The sequence below is a fragment of the Bufo gargarizans genome, chromosome 6 (genome assembly GCF_014858855.1).
Source record: "Bufo gargarizans isolate SCDJY-AF-19 chromosome 6, ASM1485885v1, whole genome shotgun sequence".
NCBI classification, from domain to species: domain Eukaryota; kingdom Metazoa; phylum Chordata; class Amphibia; order Anura; family Bufonidae; genus Bufo; species Bufo gargarizans.
The window spans coordinates 131667873-131690944 of record NC_058085.1 but is presented as its reverse complement, the minus strand read 5'-3'; the positions used below and the strand labels follow the sequence as shown (position 1 = coordinate 131690944).

The following is a 23072-nucleotide window of genomic DNA, read 5'->3' as shown; positions in this document are numbered from 1 at the left end:
CAGTGAAGCATGGTGGTGGCAGCACCATGTCTGGAGGAGACCAGGCGCCTCTCATCACCTGCCCAATACCATCCCTACAGTGAAGCATGGTGGTGGCAGCATCATGTCTGGAGTAAACCAGGCGCCACTCATCACCTGCCCAATACCATCCCTACAGTGAAGCATGGTGGTGGCAGCATCATGTCTGGAGGAAACCAGGCGCCACTCATCACCTGCCCAATACCATCCCTACAGTGAAGCATGGTGGTGGCAGCATCATGTCTGGAGGCGACCAGGCGCCGCTCATCACCTGCCCAATACCATCCCTACAGTGCAGCATGGTGGTGGCAGCATCATGTCTGGAGGAGACCAGGCGCCTCTCATCACCTGCCCAATACCATCCCTACAGTGAAGCATGGTGGTGGCAGCATCATGTCTGGAGGAGACCAGGCGCCGCTCATCACCTGCTGAATACCCTCTGTACAGTGAAGCATGGTGGTGGCAGCATCATGTCTGGAGGAATACCAGGCGCCGCTCATCACCTACCCAATACCATCCCTACAGTGAAGCATGGTGGGGGCAGCATCATGTCTGGAGGAGACCAGGCGCCGCTCATCACCTGCCCAATACCATCCCTACAGTGAAGCATGGTGGTGGCAGCATCATGTCTGGAGGAGACCAGGCGCCGCTCATCACCTGCTGAATACCATCCCTACAGTGAAGCATGGTGGTGGCAGCATCATGTCTGGAGGAGACCAGGCGCCGCTCATCACCTGCCCAATACCATCCCTACAGTGAAGCATGGTGGTGGCAGCATCATGTCTGGAGGAGACCAGGCGCCGCTCATCACCTGCCCAATACCAACCCTACAGTGAAGCATGGTGGTGGCAGCATCATGTTTGGAGGACACCAGGCGCTGCTCATCACCTGCCCAATACCATCCCTACAGTGAAGCATGGTGGTGGCAGCATCATGTCTGGAGGAGACCAGGCGCCGCTCATCACTTGGCCAATACCATCCCTACAGTGAAGCATGGTGGTGGCAGCATCATGTCTGGAGGAGACCAGGCGCCGCTCATCACCTGCCCAATACCATCCCTACAGTGAAGCATGGTGGGGGCAGCATCATGTCTGGAGGAAACCATGCGCCGCTCATCACCTGCTCAATACCATTCCTACAGTGAAGCATGGTGGGGGCAGCATCATGTCTGGAGGAGACTAGGCGCCGCTCATCACCTGCCCAATACCATCCCTACAGTGAAGCATGGTGGTGGCAGCATCATGTCTGGAGGAGACCAGGCGCCGCTCATCTCCTGCCCAATACCATCCCTACAGTGAAGCATGGTGGGGGCAGCATCATGTCTGGAGGAGACCAGGCGCCGCTCATCTCCTGCCCAATACCATCCCTACAGTGAAGCATGGTGGTGGCAGCATCATGTCTGGAGGAGACCAGGTGCCACTCATCACCTGCCCAATACCATCCCTACAGTGAAGCATGGTGGTGGCAGCATCATGTCTGGAGAAAACCAGGCGCCACTCATCACCTGCCCAATACCATCCTTACAGTGAAGCATGGTGGTGGCAGCATCATGTCTGGAGGAAACCAGGCGCCACTCATCACCTGCCCAATACCATCCCTACAGTGAAGCATGGTGGTGGCAGCATCATGTCTGGAGGCGACCAGGCGCCGCTCATCACCTGCCCAATACCATCCCTACAGTGCAGCATGGTGGTGGCAGCATCATGTCTGGAGGAGACCAGGCGCCGCTCATCACCTGCCCAATACCATCCCTACAGTGAAGCATGGTGGTGGCAGCATCATGTCTGGAGGAGACCAGGCGCCGCACATCACCTGCCCAATACCATCCCTACAGTGAAGCATGGTGGTGGCAGCATCATGTCTGGAGGAGACCAGGCGCCGCTCATCACCTGCCCAATACCATCCCTACAGTGAAGCATGGTGGTGGCAGCATCATGTCTGGAGGAGACCAGGCGCCGCTCATCACCTGCCCAATACCAACCCTACAGTGAAGCATGGTGGTGGCAGCATCATGTTTGGAGGAGACCAGGCGCTGCTCATCACCTGCCCAATACCATCCCTACAGTGAAGCATGGTGGTGGCAGCATCATGTCTGGAGGAGACCAGGCGCCGCTCATCACTTGGCCAATACCATCCCTACAGTGAAGCATGGTGGTGGCAGCATCATGTCTGGAGGAGACCAGGCGCCGCTCATCACCTGCCCAATACCATCCCTACAGTGAAGCATGGTGGGGGCAGCATCATGTCTGGAGGAAACCAGGCGCCGCTCATCACCTGCTCAATACCATTCCTACAGTGAAGCATGGTGGGGGCAGCATCATGTCTGGAGGAGACTAGGCGCCGCTCATCACCTGCCCAATACCATCTCTACAGTGAAGCATGGTGGTGGCAGCATCATGTCCGGAGGAGACCAGGCGCCGCTCATCTCCTGCCCAATACCATCCCTACAGTGAAGCATGGTGGGGGCAGCATCATGTCTGGAGGAGACCAGGCGCCGCTCATCTCCTGCCCAATACCATCCCTACAGTGAAGCATGGTGGTGGCAGCACCATGTCTGGAGGAGACCAGGCGCCACTCATCACCTGCCCAATACCATCCCTACAGTGAAGCATGGTGGTGGCAGCATCATGTCTGGAGTAAACCAGGCGCCACTCATCACCTGCCCAATACCATCCTTACAGTGAAGCATGGTGGTGGCAGCATCATGTCTGGAGGAAACCAGGCGCCACTCATCACCTGCCCAATACCATCCCTACAGTGAAGCATGGTGGTGGCAGCATCATGTCCGGAGGAGACCAGGCGCCGCTCATCTCCTGCCCAATACCATCCCTACAGTGAAGCATGGTGGGGGCAGCATCATGTCTGGAGGAGACCAGGCGCCGCTCATCTCCTGCCCAATACCATCCCTACAGTGAAGCATGGTGGTGGCAGCACCATGTCTGGAGGAGACCAGGCGCCACTCATCACCTGCCCAATACCATCCCTACAGTGAAGCATGGTGGTGGCAGCATCATGTCTGGAGTAAACCAGGCGCCACTCATCACCTGCCCAATACCATCCTTACAGTGAAGCATGGTGGTGGCAGCATCATGTCTGGAGGAAACCAGGCGCCACTCATCACCTGCCCAATACCATCCCTACAGTGAAGCATGGTGGTGGCAGCATCATGTCTGGAGGCGACCAGGCGCCGCTCATCACCTGCCCAATACCATCCCTACAGTGCAGCATGGTGGTGGCAGCATCATGTCTGGAGGAGACCAGGCGCCGCTCATCACCTGCCCAATACCATCCCTACAGTGAAGCATGGTGGTGGCAGCATCATGTCTGGAGGAGACCAGGCGCCGCTCATCACCTGCTGAATACCCTCTGTACAGTGAAGCATGGTGGTGGCAGCATCATGTCTGGAGAATAACAGGCGCCGCTCATCACCTACCCAATACCATCCCTACAGTGAAGCATGGTGGGGGCAGCATCATGTCTGGAGAATACCAGGCGCCGCTCATCACCTACCCAATACCATCCCTACAGTGAAGCATGGTGGTGGCAGCATCATGTCTGGAGGAGACCAGGCGCCGCTCATCACCTGCTGAATACCCTCTGTACAGTTAAGCATGGTGGGGGCAGCATCATGTCTGGAGGAGACCAGGCGCCGCTCATCACCTGCCCAATACCATCCCTACAGTGAAGCATGGTGGTGGCAGCATCATGTCTGGAGGAGACCAGGCGCCGCTCATCACCTGCTGAATACCCTCTGTACAGTGAAGCATGGTGGGGGCAGCATCATGTCTGGAGGAAACCAGGCGCCGCTCATCACCTGCTCAATACCATTCCTACAGTGAAGCATGGCGGTGGCAGCATCATGTCTGGGGGAGACCAGGCGCCGCTCATCACCTGCTGAATACCCTCTGTACAGTGAAGCATGGTGGGGGCAGCATCCTGCTAGAGTGACAGGTAAACCCTAGGTACCTGCTCCATTAGTCGCTTATTCCCCCGTCCAGTCCTTATTTCCTCTTTCCTGTAGATTTATAGTTAAGAAAATAAACCATTTCTTGTCTAAACGTCTTCTTTAAATTCACACAACAAACATCGGCCACAATGTATCAATTTACTTCCCCGAAACTGGAAACGAGCAGAAAGCCGCGGTCTGTGCGGGGTAATTGTCTGGAAGCGACTAATGAATGTAATCTTCCCAGATGATCTCGCGGAGGAGAAACACAGCGTTATTGCCGTCCGTAACCGGATCCGTCATTCAGGCCAAATGTATGAACCAAGGAGATGAATCTGGAAGCTGCGCCATTCAGCGGGCGGGGGGCGTCTATACATGTTACATCTACATGAGAAAGGCCCAGAAATAGAAATCACTTAGTCCAGGCAGCGAGTGATGGCGAACCTGATAGGACCGCAGGAACGAGGGCGGCTCGCTCTCCCAGGGTAACCGGAGCAGGCGGACATTCAGCGCGTCCTGGACGCTTCTTGTGTAACAACTTCTAATTACATCTTGTGTTTCTTCCTTTCTGAAAGAAGAATTAAACTTCTCCATAAACATCGGGTCTTAGTCTGATCTCTTGGGCTTTGCCTGCTTTTGGGGCTCATTTTCCGATTGGCCAGTGACTGGCGGCCATTGATGCAGAGATGTATTCCTGGTAAACGTACGGTAACTGTAATGGCCCCGAGGAATCTACCAACAGAGGCCAAGGAGACTGCCTGGTTGAGAAGGGTCTACAAGGAGCGTCTCTTTCTCTGGAGGACTTCTTGTGTCCAGTATTTGCATGGACAGGCTATTAATTTCATTAGAAGCTGGGTGTGTAATACTTCGGTCCTCCTGTGGTGGCGCTCCAGAGACGTTCCCCTCAGATTACAGCCGATCGCTTGAGATTTCACAACCTGCACACAATCAGATGAAAGGGGTTTTATACTGATGACCTATCCTCAGGATACCCAGGACCGCCGCCGATCAGCGGTTGGAGAAGGCACCGGCCCTCCTGGGAGCACCGCGGGTTCTCCGTGCTCACCAAGCATAGCGCCGCACACCGTATAGTGGCTGTGCTTGGCATCGCAGCTCAGCCCCGTTCACTCCCATAGAACAAGTCATCAGAAGAGATGAGCGAATTATTAAAGAATTCGATTCTGCTGCTTCACCGAATGTTACAAAAAAAATTCTCTTTGTGACAAATGTATCCGTCACTAAGCGCATTTCTTTGTATGTAGCGGGTGCAATGACAGGGATCGGCGATTGCGCCTCTCTGTATCCGTACCCCTCAGATAAAAAAACTAAACCTACCTGATCCATTTGCTCGCAACGGGCCGGCCGCCATGTTGCTGGAAGGTCTGGCTCAAAATCTCGTGCGACTCCAGATGATGTCATCGCGCCGACCGGCCTGGTGATGTCATACGTTACCGTTCACACGATTTTGTGCGAGATCATCAAGCAAGATGGCGGAGGATTCCAGCCTCAGTGTAATACTCCGTTAGTGCATACTGTGTGCAGGGCCTTCATCAGGGAGGGGGAGGATGTGGGGCGAAGGTGAAACTGGGGGTTAGAGTAGGGGTGGAGCCAAAGATGAAGGTGGAGTTCTGGGTAAAGAGGTGGAGCCAGGGTGGGGCCACAGGGGGCCCCCACAAATTTTGCCTGCATGGGGCCCTGAAATTCCTGATGGCAGCCCTGACGGTGTGTGAATGTACGGGGCAACCTACGACCTGGGGGCACTGTGTATGTCACTGTTATGGGGGCACTGTGTATGTCACTGTTATGGGGGCACTGTGGATGTCACTGTTATGGGGGCACTGTGTATGTCACTGTTATGGGGGCACTGTGGATGTCACTGTTATGGGGGCACTGTAGATGTCACTGTTATGGGGGCACTGTGGATGTCACTGTTATGGGGGCACTGTGGATGTTACTGTTATGGGGGCACTGTGGATGTCACTGTTATGGAGGCACTGTGGATGTCACTGTTATGGGGGCACTGTGGATGTCACTGTTATGGGGGCACTGTGGATGTCACTGTTATGGGGCACTGTGGATGTCACTGTTATGGGGGCACTGTGGATGTCACTGTTATGGGGGGCACTGTGGATGTCACTGTTATGGGGGCACTGTGTATGTCACTGTTATGGGGGCACTGTGGATGTCACTGTTATGGAGGCACTGTGGATGTCACTGTTATGGGGGCACTGTGTATGTCACTGTTATGGGGGCACTGTGGATGTCACTGTTATGGAGGCACTGTGGATGTCACTGTTATGGGGGCACTGTGGATGTCACTGTTATGGGGGCACTGTGGATGTCACTGTTATGGGGGCACTGTGGATGTCACTGTTATGGGAGCACTGTGGATGTCACTGTTATGGGGGCGCTGCGGATGTCACTGTTATGGGGGCACTGCGGATGTCACTGTTATGGGGGCACTGTGGATGTCACTGTTATGGGGGCACTGTGGATGTCACTGTTATGGGGGCACTGGATGTCACTGTTATGGGAGCACTGTAGATGTCACTGTTATGGGGGCACTGTAGATGTCACTGTTATGGGGCACTGTGGATGTCGCTGTTATGGGGGCACTATAGATGTCACTGTTATGGGGGCACTGTGGATGTCACTGTTATGGGGCACTGTAGATGTCACTGTTATGGGGCACTGTGGATGTCACTGTTATGGGGGCACTATGGATGTCACTGTTATGGGAGCACTGTGGATGTCACTGTTATGGGGGCACTGTGGATGTCACTGTTATGGGGCACTGTAGATGTCACTGTTATGGGGCACTGTGGATGTCACTGTTATGGGGGCACTATGGATGTCACTGTTATGGGGGCACTGTGGATGTCACTGTTATGGGGGCACTGTGGATGTCACTGTTATGGGGCACTGTGGATGTCACTGTTATGGGGGCACTGTGGATGTCACTGTTATGGGGGCACTGTGGATGTCACTGTTATGGGGCACTGTAGATGTCACTGTTATGGGGCACTGTGGATATCACTGTTATGGGGGCACTATGGATGTCACTGTTATGGGAGCACTGTGGAGGTCACTGTTATGAGGACACTGTGGATGTCACTGTTATGGGGGCACTGTGGATGTCACTGTTATGGGGGCACTGTGGATGTCACTGTTGTGGGGGCACTGCGGATGTCACTATTATGGGGGCACTGCGGATGTCACTGTTATGGGGGCACTATGGATGTCACTGTTATGGGAGCACTGTGGATGTCACTGTTATGGGGCACTGTGGATGTCACTGTTATGGGGGCACTGTTGATGTCACTGTTATGGGGGCACTGTGGGTGTCACTGTTATGGGGCACTGTGGATGTCACTGTTATGGGGGCACTGTGGATGTCACTGTTAAGGGGGCACTGTGGATATCACTGTTATGGGGGATCTGTGGATGTCACTGTCATGGGGCACTGTGGATATCACTGTTATAGGGGCGCTGTTGATGTCACTGTTATGGGGGCACTGTGGATGTCACTGGGCGGATAATCTGCTGCATTAAAGAGAGCCAAGCCAAACACTGGAAAGCAGAGACATGGAGCATTACCATGATTGATAATGCTCTGTGACTCTGTGACCTTTTAACTACAAAATCACTGTGACAATTATATCTCACTGTGATTTGGTAGTAAAAAGGTGGGAGCAGTGTGGATGTGTCACCGGTAATGGGGAGGGGATTACACCAGATAACACACAGAAGGAATAGACCGAAGTCTAGGCCTGAAAGCTAAGTGAGAGGGATGGTGACCTCCTAGGAATCCCTAGACCTCTCTCTGACTCCTGCCCGTATGAGTAGGCCCTGACGGTGGAAATACTCATACACGGGAACCTTAGCCCTGGAGACCCTGGAAGTCCCTAGGAGTGGTGGCAGGGAATGAGACAACTGGTTCCTCCCCAGATGAAGGAACCAGCGTCTCCCTGAGGCCTAGACAACAACACACTCAAGAGAACAACAAAATGCAAAACAAAATGCACTTAGCTTAAAGAAGAATGGAGGAGCAGGAGATCCAAAGGAACAACAAACCAGCTCCAGCAGGAAATATCAACCGCATGGTAAGCAGTGTGAGTCAGAACTAAATAGAGCCTCAGTAATGACCACAAGCTGCACCTGACAAAAGGTGTGGTCATTACCAAACAACAACACTGCAAGATGAAAACAGAGAGACTGTCAGATACCCTCAAGTGTCGCCAGTCTCTCAGATCTTCTCACCTCTGTCATGGGAGGGACTGTGACAGGATGTCACTGTTATGAAGTGTGGGGTTTCGCTCTGGTAGATAGGGTAAGCGGACGCAGTACTGAGGCAAAAGACAAGTTCTTAACGCAAAACTTCAGTGTTTATTCACACTTGAGGCAAATGCACAAAACAATGCTTTACTTTGCAGTCTTGGTGTTTACTTCACACACAATGGAAAGTTCTTATAAGACATGTCACCTTGATGTCAGTTCTGCCTCCAGCAGTCCACGGCAGGTTTTAGGGGGCCTGGTTCCTCGGCCCATGGATTTCAGCCCTCCAATCTGGCACCAGGCCTCAGTCATATCCCAACACAGAGATCCTGCTTCTGAGCCCAGCTGCCTATTTAAGGACAGCCTGGTGCTGCCAAAAACCCGGACTGGATTTTAATTATTTGACCCCACTTGGCTGCAAATCAGCCCAGCAGCACATGCTGGAAGGAAAATACCTGTTTTCCCAGACCATTCCCCTCACTGTGTCACTGGAGACACTGTGGATATCACTGTTATGGGGGCACTGTGGATATCACTGTTATGGGGGCACTGTGGATGTCACTGGTATGGGGGCACTGTGGATATCACTGTTATGGGTGCACTGTGGATATCACTGTTATGGGTGCACTGTGGATGTTACTGTTATAGGGGCGCTGTGTATGTCACTGTTATGAGGGCACTGTGGATGTCACTGTTATTGGGGGCACTGTGGATGTCACTGTTATGGAGACACTGTGGATGTCACTGTTATAGGGACACTGTGAATGTCACTGTTACGGGGGCACTGTGGATGTCACTGTTATGGGGGCGCTGTGGATGTCACTGTTATGGGGGCACTGTGGATGTCACTGTTATGGGGGCACTGTGGATGTCACTGTTATGGGGGCACTGTGGATGTCACTGTTATGGGGGCACTGTGGATGTCACTGTTATTGGGGGCACTGTGGATGTCACTGTTATGGAGACACTGTGGATGTCACTGTTATAGGGACACTGTGAATGTCACTGTTACGGGGGCACTGTGGATGTCACTGTTATGGGGGCGCTGTGAATGTCACTGTTATGGGGGCGCTGTGGGTGTCACTGTTATGGGGGCGCTGTGGGTGTCACTGTTATGGGGGCGCTGTGGATGCCACTGTTATGGGGGCGCTGTGGATGTCACTGTTGTGAGGACACTGTGGATGTCACTGTTATGGGAGCACTGTGGATGTCACTGTTATAGGGGCACTGTGGCTGTCAGTGGTACGGGGGCACTGTGGATGTCACTGTTATGGTTGCACTGCGGATGACTCTGTTATGGGGGCACTGTGTATGTCACTCTTATGGGGATCTGTGGATGTCAAAGTTATGGAGGCACTGTGGATGTCACTGTAATTGGGTCACTGTGGATGTCACTTTTATGGGGACACTGCGCATGACACTGTTATGGGATTTCTGTGGATGTCACTGTTTTGGGGGCACTGCGGATATCACTGTTATGGGGCACTGTGGATGTTACTTTTATAGGGGCACTGTGGATGTCACTGTAATGGGGGCACTGTGGCTGTCACTGTTATGGGGGCACTGTGGATGTCACTGTTATGGGGATCTGTGGATGTCACTGTTATGGGGGATCTGTGGATGTCACTGCGATGGGGGCACTGTGGAGGTCACTGTTATCGGGGATCTGTGGAGGTCACTGTTATCGGGGATCTGTGGATGTCACTGTTATGGGGCACTGTGGAGGTCACTGTTTTGGGGGCACTGTGGAGGTCACTGTTTTGGGGGCACTGTGGATGTCACTGTTATGGGGCACTGTGGAGGTCACTGTAATGGGGGCACTGTGGATGTCACTGTTATGGGGGCACTGTGGATGTCACTGTTATAGGGGCACTGTGGAGGTCACTGTTATGGGGCACTGTGGATGTCACTGTTATGGGGGGCACTGCGGATGTCACTGTTATGGGGGCACTGTGGATGTCACTGTTATAGGGGCACTGTGTACGTCACTGTTATGGGGGCACTGTGGATGTCACTGTTATGGGGCACTGTGGATATCACTGTTATGGGGGCACTGTGGATGTTACTGTTATAGGGGCACTGTGTATGTCACTTTTATGGGGGCACTGTGGATGTCACTGTTATTGGGGGCACTGTGGATGTCACTGTTATGGAGACACTGTGGATGTCACTGTTATAGGGACACTGTGAATGTCACTGTTACGGGGGCACTGTGGATGTCACTGTTATGGGGGCGCTGTGAATGTCACTGTTATGGGGGCGCTGTGGGTGTCACTGTTATGGGGGCACTGTGGGTGTCACTGTTATGGGGGCGCTGTGGGTGTCACTGTTATGGGGGCGCTGTGGATGCCACTGTTATGGGGGCGCTGTGGATGTCACTGTTGTGAGGACACTGTGGATGTCACTGTTATGGGAGCACTGTGGATGTCACTGTTATAGGGGCACTGTGGCTGTCAGTGGTATGGGGGCACTGTGGATGTCACTGTTATGGTTGCACTGCGGATGACTCTGTTATGGGGGCACTGTGTATGTCACTCTTATGGGGATCTGTGGATGTCAAAGTTATGGAGGCACTGTGGATGTCACTGTAATTGGGTCACTGTGGATGTCACTTTTATGGGGACACTGCGCATGACACTGTTATGGGATTTCTGTGGATGTCACTGTTTTGGGGGCACTGCGGATATCACTGTTATTAGGGCACTGTGGATGTTACTTTTATAGGGGCACTGTGGATGTCACTGTAATGGGGGCACTGTGGCTGTCACTGTTATGGGGGCACTGTGGATGTCACTGTTATGGGAGCACTGTGGATGTCACTGTTATGGGGATATGTGGATGTCACTGTTATGGGGGATCTGTGGATGTCACTGCGATGGGGGCACTGTGGAGGTCACTGTTATGGGGGCACTGTGGATGTCACTGTTATGGGGGCACTGTGGATGTCACTGTTATGGGGGCACTGTGGATGTCACTGTTATGGGAGCACTGTGGATGTCACTGTTATGGGGCACTGTGGATGTCACTGTTATGGGGCACTGTGGATGTCACTGTTATGGGGGATATGTGGATGTCACTGTTATGGGGGCACTGTGGATGTCACTGTTATGGGAGCACTGTGGATGTCACTGTTATGGGGGCACTGTGGATGTCACTGTTATGGGGGCACTGTGGATGTCACTGTTATGGGGGCACTGTGGAGGTCACTGTTATGGGGGCACTGTGGAGGTCACTGTTATGGGGGCACTGTGGAGGTCACTGTTATGGGGGCACTGTGGATGTCACTGTTATGGGGGCACTGTGGAGGTCACTGTTATGGGGGCACTGTGGATGTCACTGTTATGGCATTTATTACAGTCCTGTTTATTACGCTCTGCGCTCGTCAGTGTCGCCAACTGTAATTTTTATTTTATTCCGGACAAATAGGAAAACCATAATGAATATTAAAGATCAGACGCGATAGCGGCACATTGCTCAGTATCTGGATCATTACCAGTATCAACTGGAAACTGTGAAATACAGAAAACTGCCACAAAAATAACCCGCTCTCCGGGCGCCACCACCTCAAAAGAATCCCATCTATTTATTTCACGGACACAGGAAAGAAGTCGCCTGTTTTTACGGAGGGTCCAGGAATTTGCGGATGGCCGGCGGCCCTGTGCTCGTCTGTCACTTGCTGTGGTCTTTCAGCAGCTTGGAGTAGTCAATCTTCCCAGCCAGATCCTGGTCGTAGTGGGACATGAGGTGGTAGATCTCCTCCTCATCCAGGACGATGTCACACAGCTTCACCACCGACCGGAACTCCGGGAGGCTGAGGAGGCCGGACCCATCCGTGTCCATCTTAAGGCAGGACTGACGGAGATTCCTCCACTCTGAGCTGGATATCTATAGGGGACGGCAAGACACTTCATCAGGATTCACATCTGCTTAGAATTATAAACTACCGCTCTGTTGATGTAGCAGAGCTGAGTCTGTCAACTCATAGTGACAGACGTGTTCTGTCTGGATTTCCTGGGCTGCAGTAAAACCTTCATTATCATCTGTACTCAGAGCATTATCACCATGCACAACGCAATGCATTTAGCTCTGCTACATCTGCGTATTGTCTGTCACGTCAAGATGGGGCGAGCCTTAGGCCTCATGCACACAACCGTTGTTCCGTTTTCCGTTATTTTCTGCGGACCCATTGACTTTCAATGTGGCCCCCCCCCCGGCCCCCCCTCCCTCCCTCTATTGTATTAACTTCATTGGTGGCCAGTGTGCGGCCTCCCCCCGGCCCCCCCTCCCTCCCTCTATTGTATTAATTTCATTGGTGGCCAGTGTGCGGCCTCCCCTCTCCCCAGCCCCCCCCCCCCCCGATCATTGGTGGCAGCGGAGAGTTCCGATCGGAGTCCCAGTTTAATCGCTGGGGCTCTGATCGGTAACCATGGCAACCAGGACGCTACTGCAGTCCCGGTTGCCATGGTTACTTAGCAATTTGTAGAAGCATTATACTTACCTGCGAGCTGCACTGTCTGTGACCGGCCGGGAGCTCCTCCTACTGGTAAGTGACAGATCATTAAGCAATGGGCCGCACAGACCTGTCACTTACCAGTAGGAGGAGCTCCCGGCCGGACACAGACAGCGCAGCAGGTAAGTATAATGCTTCTAATATTGCTAAGTAACCATGGCAACAAGGACTGCAGTAGCGTCCTGGTTGCCATGGTTAATGATCGGAGCCCCAGCGAATAAACTAGGACTCCGATCGGAATTCTCAGCTGCCACCAATGATTGGGGGGGGGGGGAGGGGAGGCCGCACACTGGCCACCAATGATATAAATACAATAGAGGGAGGCATGGCGCTGTTATGTTGGCACTGTATGGTACTGTTATATGATCACTGTATGGCACTGTAATGTTGGCACTGTATGGTACTGTTATATGATCACTGTATGGCGCTGTTATATGATCACTATATTGTACTGTTATATGATCACTGTAGGGCGCTGTTATATGAGCACTGTATGGCGCTGTTATGTTGGCACTGTATGGTACTGTTATATGATCACTGTATTGTACTGTTATATGATCACTGTGTTGTACTGTTATATGATCACTGTGTTGTACTGTTATATGATCACTGTATGGCGCTGTTATATGATCACTGTAGGGCGCTGTTATGTGGACGCTGTATAGTATAGTACTGTTATGTTGGCACTGTATGGTACTGTTATATGATCACTGTGTTGTACTGTTATATGATCACTGTGTTGTACTGTTATGTTGGCACTGTATGGTACTGTTATATGATCACTGTGTTGTACTGTTATATGATCACTGTGTTGTACTGTTATATGATCACTGTATGGCGCTGTTATGTTGGCACTGTATAGTATAGTACTGTTATTTATGTACTCAAAATGTTTTTACCTCAGGCCTGTAATCCACCAGCCCTGTGCAGCATAACGAGTAATGTATAATTATATAGCATCATTTTGCCATACATTATGTACAGCAATGATTCTGACCTAAAAGCGAATCTGTCACCCCGATTCTGGACCATTATCTGCAGTGACACATGAGTCGTCCTCGGCTATAGAGTCCAGATCACCTATTCCCCCCCCTTCCTTCTCCCGCTGTCAGCGCTCAGAGCTGCGTTGCATGCCGTGCATGTGCAGAGGAGTCCGTCTGTTACGTTAGTACGGAGGTCTGGACCGGGTATTTCAGTGCAGCTCTGAGTGCTGACCTCCACCTGGACTCCTTATCTGCAGTGACACATGAGTCGTCCTCGGCTATAGAGTCCAGATCACCTATTCCCCCCCCTTCCTTCTCCCGCTGTCAGCGCTCAGAGCTGCGTTGCATGCCGTGCATGTGCAGAGGAGTCCGTCTGTTACGTTAGTACGGAGGTCTGGACCGGGTATTTCAGTGCAGCTCTGAGTGCTGACCTCCACCTGGACTCCTTATCTGCAGGACGACTCATGTATGACTGCAGATAATAGTCCAGAATAGAGGTTAGACATTCCCTTTAAGGATGTCCCTTCCTCAGGTCAGTCTTTTGATTTGGTGAATGTTTCTGTGGCTTGTGTCAATCCCGGTACCTTCTGTCGCAATTTGGTAGTGATGGCATTAAGGCCGCTATCGATGGATGACTTGGGTGAGGTCGTCTTCTTCTTGGTCTTCTTTTCTTTTCCTCCACTTTGGTTAATCATCTTCCTTCCAGTCTGATATGGCTGAAGAAACTGGACGTAGGAAATCCTGCAAGTACAAACCAGTCACCAGGATCCAGAGCCTATCCCCAAACCTCTGCCCCGCCTGAAATCTAGAACCCAGTCCCAAACCTCGGCCATGGGCCAGAATCTAGAGCCTAATCCCAAACTCTACCCTACCCCAGGATCAAAAGCCCTAATCCTAAACCTCTGCCCTGGCCCAGATTCTAGAGCTAAATCCCAATCCTCTGCCCCGCCTGAAATCTAGAACCCAGTCCCAAACCTCGGCCATGGGCCAGATTCTAGAGCCTAATCCCAAATTCTACCCTACCCCAGGATCCAAAGCCCTAATCCTAAACCTCTGCCCTGGCCCAGATTCTAGAGCTAAATCCCAATCCTCTGCCCCGCCTGAAATCTAGAACCCAGTCCCAAACCTCAGCCACAGGCCAGAATGTAGAGCCTGAACCCAAACCTCTTCCATGGCCCAGGATCTAGAGCCAAATCCAAAATCTCTACCCTACCCAGGATCCAGAACTAAATCCCAAACCTCTACCCCAGCCCCTTCATTGACCTGATCAGTCTTCACTGAGATCAGACATGCGATCCACACACCTTATACTACATCTTTTCATCTATTACTGCTGACAACCTGCCTGCACATCAAGTCTGAGGGGTTGTCACAGCTCCGCCCCCTGTTACTGACATCACTTACATCATCATGTGATCAGACATGAGAGCCATATACCTGTTCTGCCTGTCAGTAAACTTGGCTGCGATGGTGTCACACTGGTGTTTGGTGAGGTCTGGACTCAGCTCTTGCAGTAGGTCAAGAAATTCTTCTCTAGTGACGGATCCAGAATTCATGGGATCTGAATCCTTGAACTGGACCCAGAGGTCATCAAGAAGAAGCTTCACCTGTAAAACCAGTGACATCGCTGCATGAGAGGGGACGATCTGCACACCAGACTGGAGAATATCGGCCTGCAAGCTCCAGGCCACACACGGGTCCTGCTCGGGTCTCATCAGGACTGTCTCCCAGTGTCATCCCTTTAAAGGGGTATTTCCATCTGAGACAATGGGGGCATATCGCTAGAATATGTCTACATTGTCTGATAGGTGCAGGTCCCACCTATATGGAGAATGGAGCGGGGAAAGTGGTGACTGGAGGACCACGGGTGTCTCCAGGTCCGGCCACCACCAAGCACTGTCCCCATAGGAGTATAAGGGAGAGCACCGCACTTGCACGGCCACCGCTCCTATTCATTTCTATGGGGCCGATAGAAATAGCCGAGCCAGTACTTGGCTATTTTCGGTGGCCCCATGGAAATGAATGGAGGGCGCCCTCCGGGACTTTGCTGGCTGCCTTTACGAGGGGTGGGACCTGCACCTATCAGACAATGGGGGAATATCCTAGCGATATGCCCCCATTGTCTGAGATGGGAATACCACTTTAAAGGTCCCCAAACATTAAAGGGGAGATGTCCAGTCTTAAGTAAGTAATGAAAAGTTCTGCAACTTTCTAAAAGACTCTGTACTTCAATTCCTCTTGATTTTCAAGACCTCTGTTTTCTGTCAATGAAGTTATTCATTGTTTACATTTGGAAGCCAAAAAGCAGCACAGACCCTATGTTCTCACAGCTGATAGTTTGCTGCAGTGTATCAGTGCAGGTCTTAAGCTAGACATACACAGTAGCTAACAGTCAGTTAATGCCTATGGGGGGCTCCTGACCCACCCTGAACGGCAGATGTCGGTGAGACAAGGATCGGTCCCTTGGATTTCAGCTCCTTAAAGGGGTTTTCCCATCTCAGACAATGGGGGGGTATCGCTAGGATATGCCCCCGTTGTCTGATAGCTGATAGTCGGGGCCCACACCTTTCTCGTAAACGCAACTGGCAAAGTGAAGGAAGGGCGCACCACGCATCCACGGCTGCCCTCCATTCATTTACAGTCAGGCCCATATATACTTGGACAGAGACAACATTTTCCTAATCTCTGTTCTGTCCGTCACCACTATGGATTCAGACGCCGGTGAAGTTCAGACTTTCAGCTTTTATTCAGTCGGTTGAACAAAATGATTGCATAAAAATGTGAGGAACTAAAGCTTTTTTTTTTTTAACTCAATCCCTTCATTTCAGGGGCTCAAAAGTAATCGGACAAATTAAATAATTGTAAATAAAATGTTAATTTCTAAAAACCCTCTGTTGGCAGTGACTGCCTGAAGTCCTGACCTCATGGACATCACCGGACGCTGTGTTTCCTCCTCTTTAATGCTCGGCCTTTACTGCCGCGGTTTTCAGTTGCTGTTTGTTTCGGGGCCTTTCTGTCTGAAGTTTAGTCTCTAACCAGTGAAACGCTCTATTGGGTTCAGATCCGGTGACTCGGCCGTTCTAGAATATTCCACTTCTTTGCTTTAATAAACTCCTGGGTTGCTTTGGCTTTGGGTCATTGTCCATCTGTATCAGCTTGGCTGGATCTGAGTGCACAGTCTGCCTCTGAAGACCCCAGAATTCATCCGGCTGCTTCTGTCCTGTGTTACATCATCAATAGGCACTAGGGCCCCGGGGCCACCGGCAGCCATGCATGCCCAAGCATCCCCCTGCCTCCGCCGTGTTCTACAGACGATGCGGTATGCTTTGGATCATGAGCTGTACCGTGCCTTCTCCATACTTTTTTCTTTCCATCATTTTGGTAGAGGTGGATCTTGGTTTCATCTGTCCACAGAATGTTCTTCCAGAAGTGTGCAGGTTTTTTAGGATGTTTTTTTAGCACAGTCCAATCCATCCTTCTTATTCCTGAGGCTGATGAGTGGCTGCACCGCGCAGTGAACCCTCTGTATTACTTTCATGCCGTCTTCTCTTCATGGTAGATTTGGATATTGATCCACCTAAATCCTGACGAGAGTGGGTCACTTGGTCGGCTGCTGTGAATGGGCTTCTCTTCACCGTGGTAATTATTCTGCCATCATCCACCGCTGTTGTCTTCCGTGGGCGTCCAGGTCTTTTTGCATTGTGAAGGTCACCAGCGCTTTCTTTCTTTCTCAGGATGAACCAAACGGTAGATTTTGCTGCTCCTAATTTCTCGGATGTGTTTTTTCTGTTTTCACAGATGAAGAATGGCTTGCTTCACCTGCACGGAGAGCTCCTGTGACCGCATGTTTACTTCTCAGCAAAATCCTCAAAATGCAAGCACCGCACCTCAAATTAACTCCAGGCCTTTTATGTGCTTAATTGAGAATGAAATAATGAAGGAATTGCCCACAACTGCCCATGAAACAGCCTAAGAGTCAATTGTCCAATTACTTTTGGTCCCTTCAAAAACAGGGTGCCACGTGTAAAGGAGATGAAACTCCTAACCCTTCATCTAATTTTAATGTGGCTACCCTCAAATGGAAGCTAAAAGTCTGGACTTTATGTCCATGTCCATTATATAACTATAACTTGAATATGTTTTAGAAAAGAGGTAAAACAAAATGTTTGCCAGTGTCCAAATATATATGGACCTAACTGTATATGGGGCCGCCCGAAAATAGTGATATGCCCCCCATTGTCTGAAATGGGAATATCCCATTAAGGCCAGTGTCAGATGAGCGAGTTGACAGCGGGAAATGCTCTGTGCGGGAGAGTGAGTTCCCGTCTTGGACTCTGCTCTTGTATTATATTGATTTATAATGCTGTGTGTCTCTGCCCGACCTCCGCTGTAATGAACTGTACTGACATAATGCCATCCGTACAAATCGTTAAAGCTGATATCGGGCAGAGACACACAGCATTATAATAATAAATCATTATAATACAAGAGCAGAGTCCAGACGGGAACTGACTCTCCCGCACAGAGCATTTCCCGCTGACAACTTGCTAGTCTCACACTGGCCTAATGCTTTTTTTCTCAAGCAGATACGCCATGTCGCCATAAGACATGTCTGGTGGCAGCTTTTTCATCCTGCTCAAGACACATGCATGCTCAGCCAAGCCAAGTATGCATGTGTATAGAGGGGTCAAGTAATGTTTATGGCTGCCCTTAGCACTGTGCTGTGCTCATAGCAGTCTACACTGATACACTGTAGCAAAACCAACAGCTGTGACAAACTTTAGCCTCATGGATATAAATGCAAATGTTCCTATTCATTGACAGCAAGCAGAGATCTTGCAAATGGTGAATAATTGAAATAAATAGTAAATGTATGAAAGCTGCAGAGCTTTTCATTGTAGTGAACAGTAGAAAGCACCACAGAGGGCGAAACGCGACGTTGTGAGTGACCCCATCCTGAGGCTGCGTGTTTCCTTGAGCCAAGAATGCGACCATTCTGCGCCCCACGTAGTCTCAGGGCTCATTATATAACAGTCGCGTCTGCGCCGTCTTCTCCGGTTTCTCTTTATAGACTCCACCTTGACCCCGCTCTGCAGAATAAAAGCTTTTTCAATGATTAGAATCGGCGCTCCCCCCCCTCGGATCCATTATCTGACGCGTCCACGTCTTCCTTAACACTGCCCCATTGTCCTCTCGGTGTCCTCCTTTTTAAAGCTGGTCGCTCGGAGCAGACACATTGTATTGTAAATGGGGGAGCGTCTCCGTGTCACATCACAAGGAGAATCTTTTTTAGCTCGGTTAATGTACATCCTATCGTTACAGGAGCCACATTCCAGGATTTAAGGGGGCACTGAAGACGCGGCTAAAATAACCCTTCCCCTTATCAGCCTCACAATTACAAAGTATCGGAATGTATCAAAAGCTCTGCAACATTCTGTCAGTGAAAACCTCTGCTTCCCCCTGCCGGCCTCGCAATTACAGAGCATCAAAATGTATCCAACATGTGCTTGAGCGCCTCAACATTGTTCAAAAGCTCTGCTTGCTGTCACTGAATGGCAATATTCTTGTGTATATCCAGAGACTCGGCACTTGTACAGACCTAATACTTCTCACAGCTGAGGGTTTGTTACAATTGTATCCAGTCTAGACAATCCTGATTCACTTTAGGGCCTGTTCATTGTATTTATGTTATAAGCGTGTACTCTGGGAACGCTCCCAACATACACGCTAGACGTGTCCATAGCAATCCATTGCCAGATTGGCCTCCATCTTACCAGTATACACTCACCTAAAGAATTATTAGGAACACCATACTAATACGGTGTTGGACCCCCTTTTGCCTTCAGAACGGCCTTCATTCTACGTGGCATTGATTCCACAAGGTGCTGGTAGCATTCTTTAGAAATGTTGGCCCATATTGATAGGATAGCATCTTGCAGTTGATGGAGATTTGAGGGATGCACATCCAGGGCACGAAGCTCCCGTTCCACCACATCCCAAAGATGCTCTATTGGGTTGAGATCTGGTGACTGTGGGGCCATTTTAGGACAGTGAACTCATTGTCATCTTCAAGAAACCAATTTGAAATGATTTGAGCTTTGTGACCTGGTGCATTATCCTGCTGGAAGTAGCCATCAGAGGATGGGTACATGGTGGTCATGAAGGGATGGACATGGTCAGAAACAATGCTCAGGTAGCCCGTGGCATTTAAACGATGGCCAATTGGCACCAAGGGGCCTAAAGTGTGCCCAGAAAACATCCCCCACACCATTACACCACCACCAGCAGCCTGCACAGTGGTAACAAGGCATGATGGATACATGTTCTCATTCTGTTTACGCCAAATTCGGACTCTACCATTTGAATGTCTCAACAGAAATCGAGACTCTTCAGACCAGGCACCATGTTTCCAGTCTTCTACAGTCCAATTTTGGGGAGCTCGTGCAAATTGTAGCCTCTTTTTCCTATTAGTAGTGGAGATGAGTGGTACCCGGTGGGGTCTTCTGCTGTTGTAACCCATCCGCCTCAAGGTTGTGCGTGTTGTGGCTTCACAAATGCTTTGCTGCAGACCTCGGTTGTAACGAGTGGTTATTTCAGTCAACGTTGCTCTTCTATCAGCTTGAATCAGTCGCCCATTCTCCTCTGACCTCCAGCATCAACAAGGCATTCTCGCCCACAGGACGGCCGCATACTGGATGTTTTTCCCTTTTCACACCATTGCGTGTAAATCCCAGTAAGGCCTCATGCACACGACCGTTGTGTGCATCCGTGGCCGTTGTGCCGTTTTCCGTTTTTTTTTCGCGGACCCATTGACTTTCAACGGGTCCGTGGAAAAATCTGAAAATGCACCGTTTTGCAGCCGAGACCGTGATCCGTGTATCCTGTCCGTCAAAAAAATATGACCTGTCCTATTTTTTTGACGGACAACGGTTCACGGACCCATTCAAGTCAATGGGTCCGTGAAAGAACACGGATGCACACAAGATTGGCATCCGTGTCCGTGATCCGTGGCCGTAGGTTGCTTTCATACAGACGGATCCGAAGATCCGTCTGCATAAAAGCTTTTTCTGATCTAAGTTTTCACTTCGTGAAAACTCATTTCCGACAGTATATTCTAACACAGAAGCGTTCCCATGGTGATGGGGACGCTTCTAGTTAGAATACACTGCAAACTTTGTACAAGACTGCCCCCTGCTGCCTGGCAGCACCCGATCTCTTACAGGGGGTTATGATAGCACAATTAACCCCTTCAGGTGCGGCACCTAAAGGGGTTAATTATACTATCATATTCCCCTGTAAGAGATCAGGGCTGCCAGGCAGCAGGGGGCAGACCCCCCCCCTCCCCAGTTTGAATATCGTTGGTGGCACAGTGTGCGCCCACCATCGCCCCCCCCTCCCTCCCTCTATTGTAATAAATCGTTGGTGGCACAGTGTGCCCCCACCATCGCCCCCCCTCCCTCCCTCTATTGTATTAAATCGTTGGTGGCACAGTGTGCCAACCACCATCGCCCCCCCCCCCCTCCCTCTATAGCAGTAACATTGGTGGCAGTGTGCGGTCTCCCATTCCCCCCCCCCCATCATTGGTGGCAGCGGAGTTCCGATCGGAGTCCCAGTTTAATCGCTGGGGCTCCGATCGGTAACCATGGCAACCAGGAAGCTACTGCAGCCCTGGTTGCCATGGTTACTTAGCAATAGTACAACAGGTAGAAGATTCATACTTACCTGCTTGCTGCTGCGATGTCTGTGAACGGCCGGGAGCTCCTCCTACTGGTAAGTGACAGTTCTTTAGCAATGCGCCGCACAGACCTGTCACTTACCAGTAGGAGGAGCTCCCGGCCGGTCACAGACATCGCAGCAGCAAGCAGGTAACTATGAATCTTCTACTATTGTACTATTGCTAAGTAACCATGGCAACCAGGGCTGCAGTAGCGTCCTGGTTGCCATGGTTACCGATCGGAGCCCCAGCGATTAAACTGGGACTCCGATCGGAACTCCGCTGCCACCAATGATGGGGGGGGGGGAATGGGAGACCGCACACTGCCACCAATGTTACTGCTATAGAGGGAGGGGGGGGCGATGGTGGTTGGCACACTGTGCCACCAACGATTTATTACAATAGAGGGAGGGGGGGCGATGGTGGGCGCACACTGTGCCACCAACGATTTATTACAATAGAGGGAGGGAGGGGGGGCGATGGTGGGCGCACACTGTGCCACCAACGATATTCAAACTGGGGAGGGGGGGGGGGGTCTGCTCCCTGCTGCCTGGCAGCGCTGATCTCTTACAGGGGAATATGATAGTACAATTAACCCCTTTAGGTGCCGCACCTGAAGGGGTTAATTGTGCTATCATATCCCCCTGTAAGAGATCGGGTGCTGCCAGGCAGCAGGGGGCAGTCATGTACACAGTTTTTCAGTATATTCTAACCTGAAGCGTCCCCATCACCATGGGAACGCCTCTGTGTTAGAATATACTGTCGGATCTGAGGTTCACGAAGTAGCTCATATCCGACAGTATATTCTAACATAGAGGCGTTCCCATGGTGATGGGGACGCTTCAAGTTAAAATATACCATCGGATTGGAGAAAACTTCAATCCGATGGTATAAAAGAACTCCAGACTTTACATTGAAAGTCAATGGGGACGGATCCGTTTGAAATGGCACCATATTGTGTCAACATCAAACGGATCCGTCCCCATTGACTTGCATTGTAATTCAGGACGGATCCGTTTGGCTCCGCACGGCCAGGCGGACACCAAAACGACTTTTTTTTCATGTCCGTGGATCCTCCAAAAATCAAGGAAGACCCACGGACGAAAAAACTGTCACGGATCACGGACCCACGGACCCCGTTTTTGCGGACCGTGAAAAAAAACAGTCGTGTGCATGAGGCCTAACTGAGCAGATTGTGAAATACTCAGACCGGCCCGTATGGCACCAACAACCATGCCACGCTCAGAATTACTTAAATCACCTTTCTTTCCCATTCTGACATTCAGTTTGGAGTCCAGGAGATTGTCTTGACCAGGACCACAACCCTACATGCATTGAAACAACTGCCATGTGATTGGTTGACTAGATAATCGCATTAATGAGAAATAGAACAGGTGTTCCTAATAATTCTTTAGGTGAGTGTATGTCAGCAGTATAGGTTAGTACAGTCCACATATCCGGATAACATCATTGCCTATGGGGACTGTGCGGCACCTGTCTCTGTTATACGTATGCGCTCCAGTGACATCAGCGTCCAATGACTGGACCTTCCGGTGACAGATGCTCTCCATCTCTACTATGTCTGCTAGAGGGCGCTGTCACCCATACTGGGGGCTGTATGGTCCC

General features: G+C 51.0%; 1 protein-coding gene across 1 annotated transcript in view; it reads right to left on the bottom strand.

The window, feature by feature from the left end:
* Window positions 1-11493: 11493 nt before the first annotated feature.
* Window positions 11494-23072, bottom strand: part of LOC122941400 (EF-hand calcium-binding domain-containing protein 6-like) — a 28858-nt gene continuing 17279 nt past the window's right edge. The window contains exons 9-11 of the mRNA XM_044298625.1: window positions 15170-15339; window positions 14317-14473; window positions 11494-12124 (exon numbers count right to left, since the gene is read on the bottom strand). Coding sequence (XP_044154560.1) covers window positions 11909-12124; window positions 14317-14473; window positions 15170-15339 — 543 coding nt within the window. The 3' untranslated portion in view covers window positions 11494-11908. The remainder of the gene's footprint in view (window positions 12125-14316; window positions 14474-15169; window positions 15340-23072) is intronic.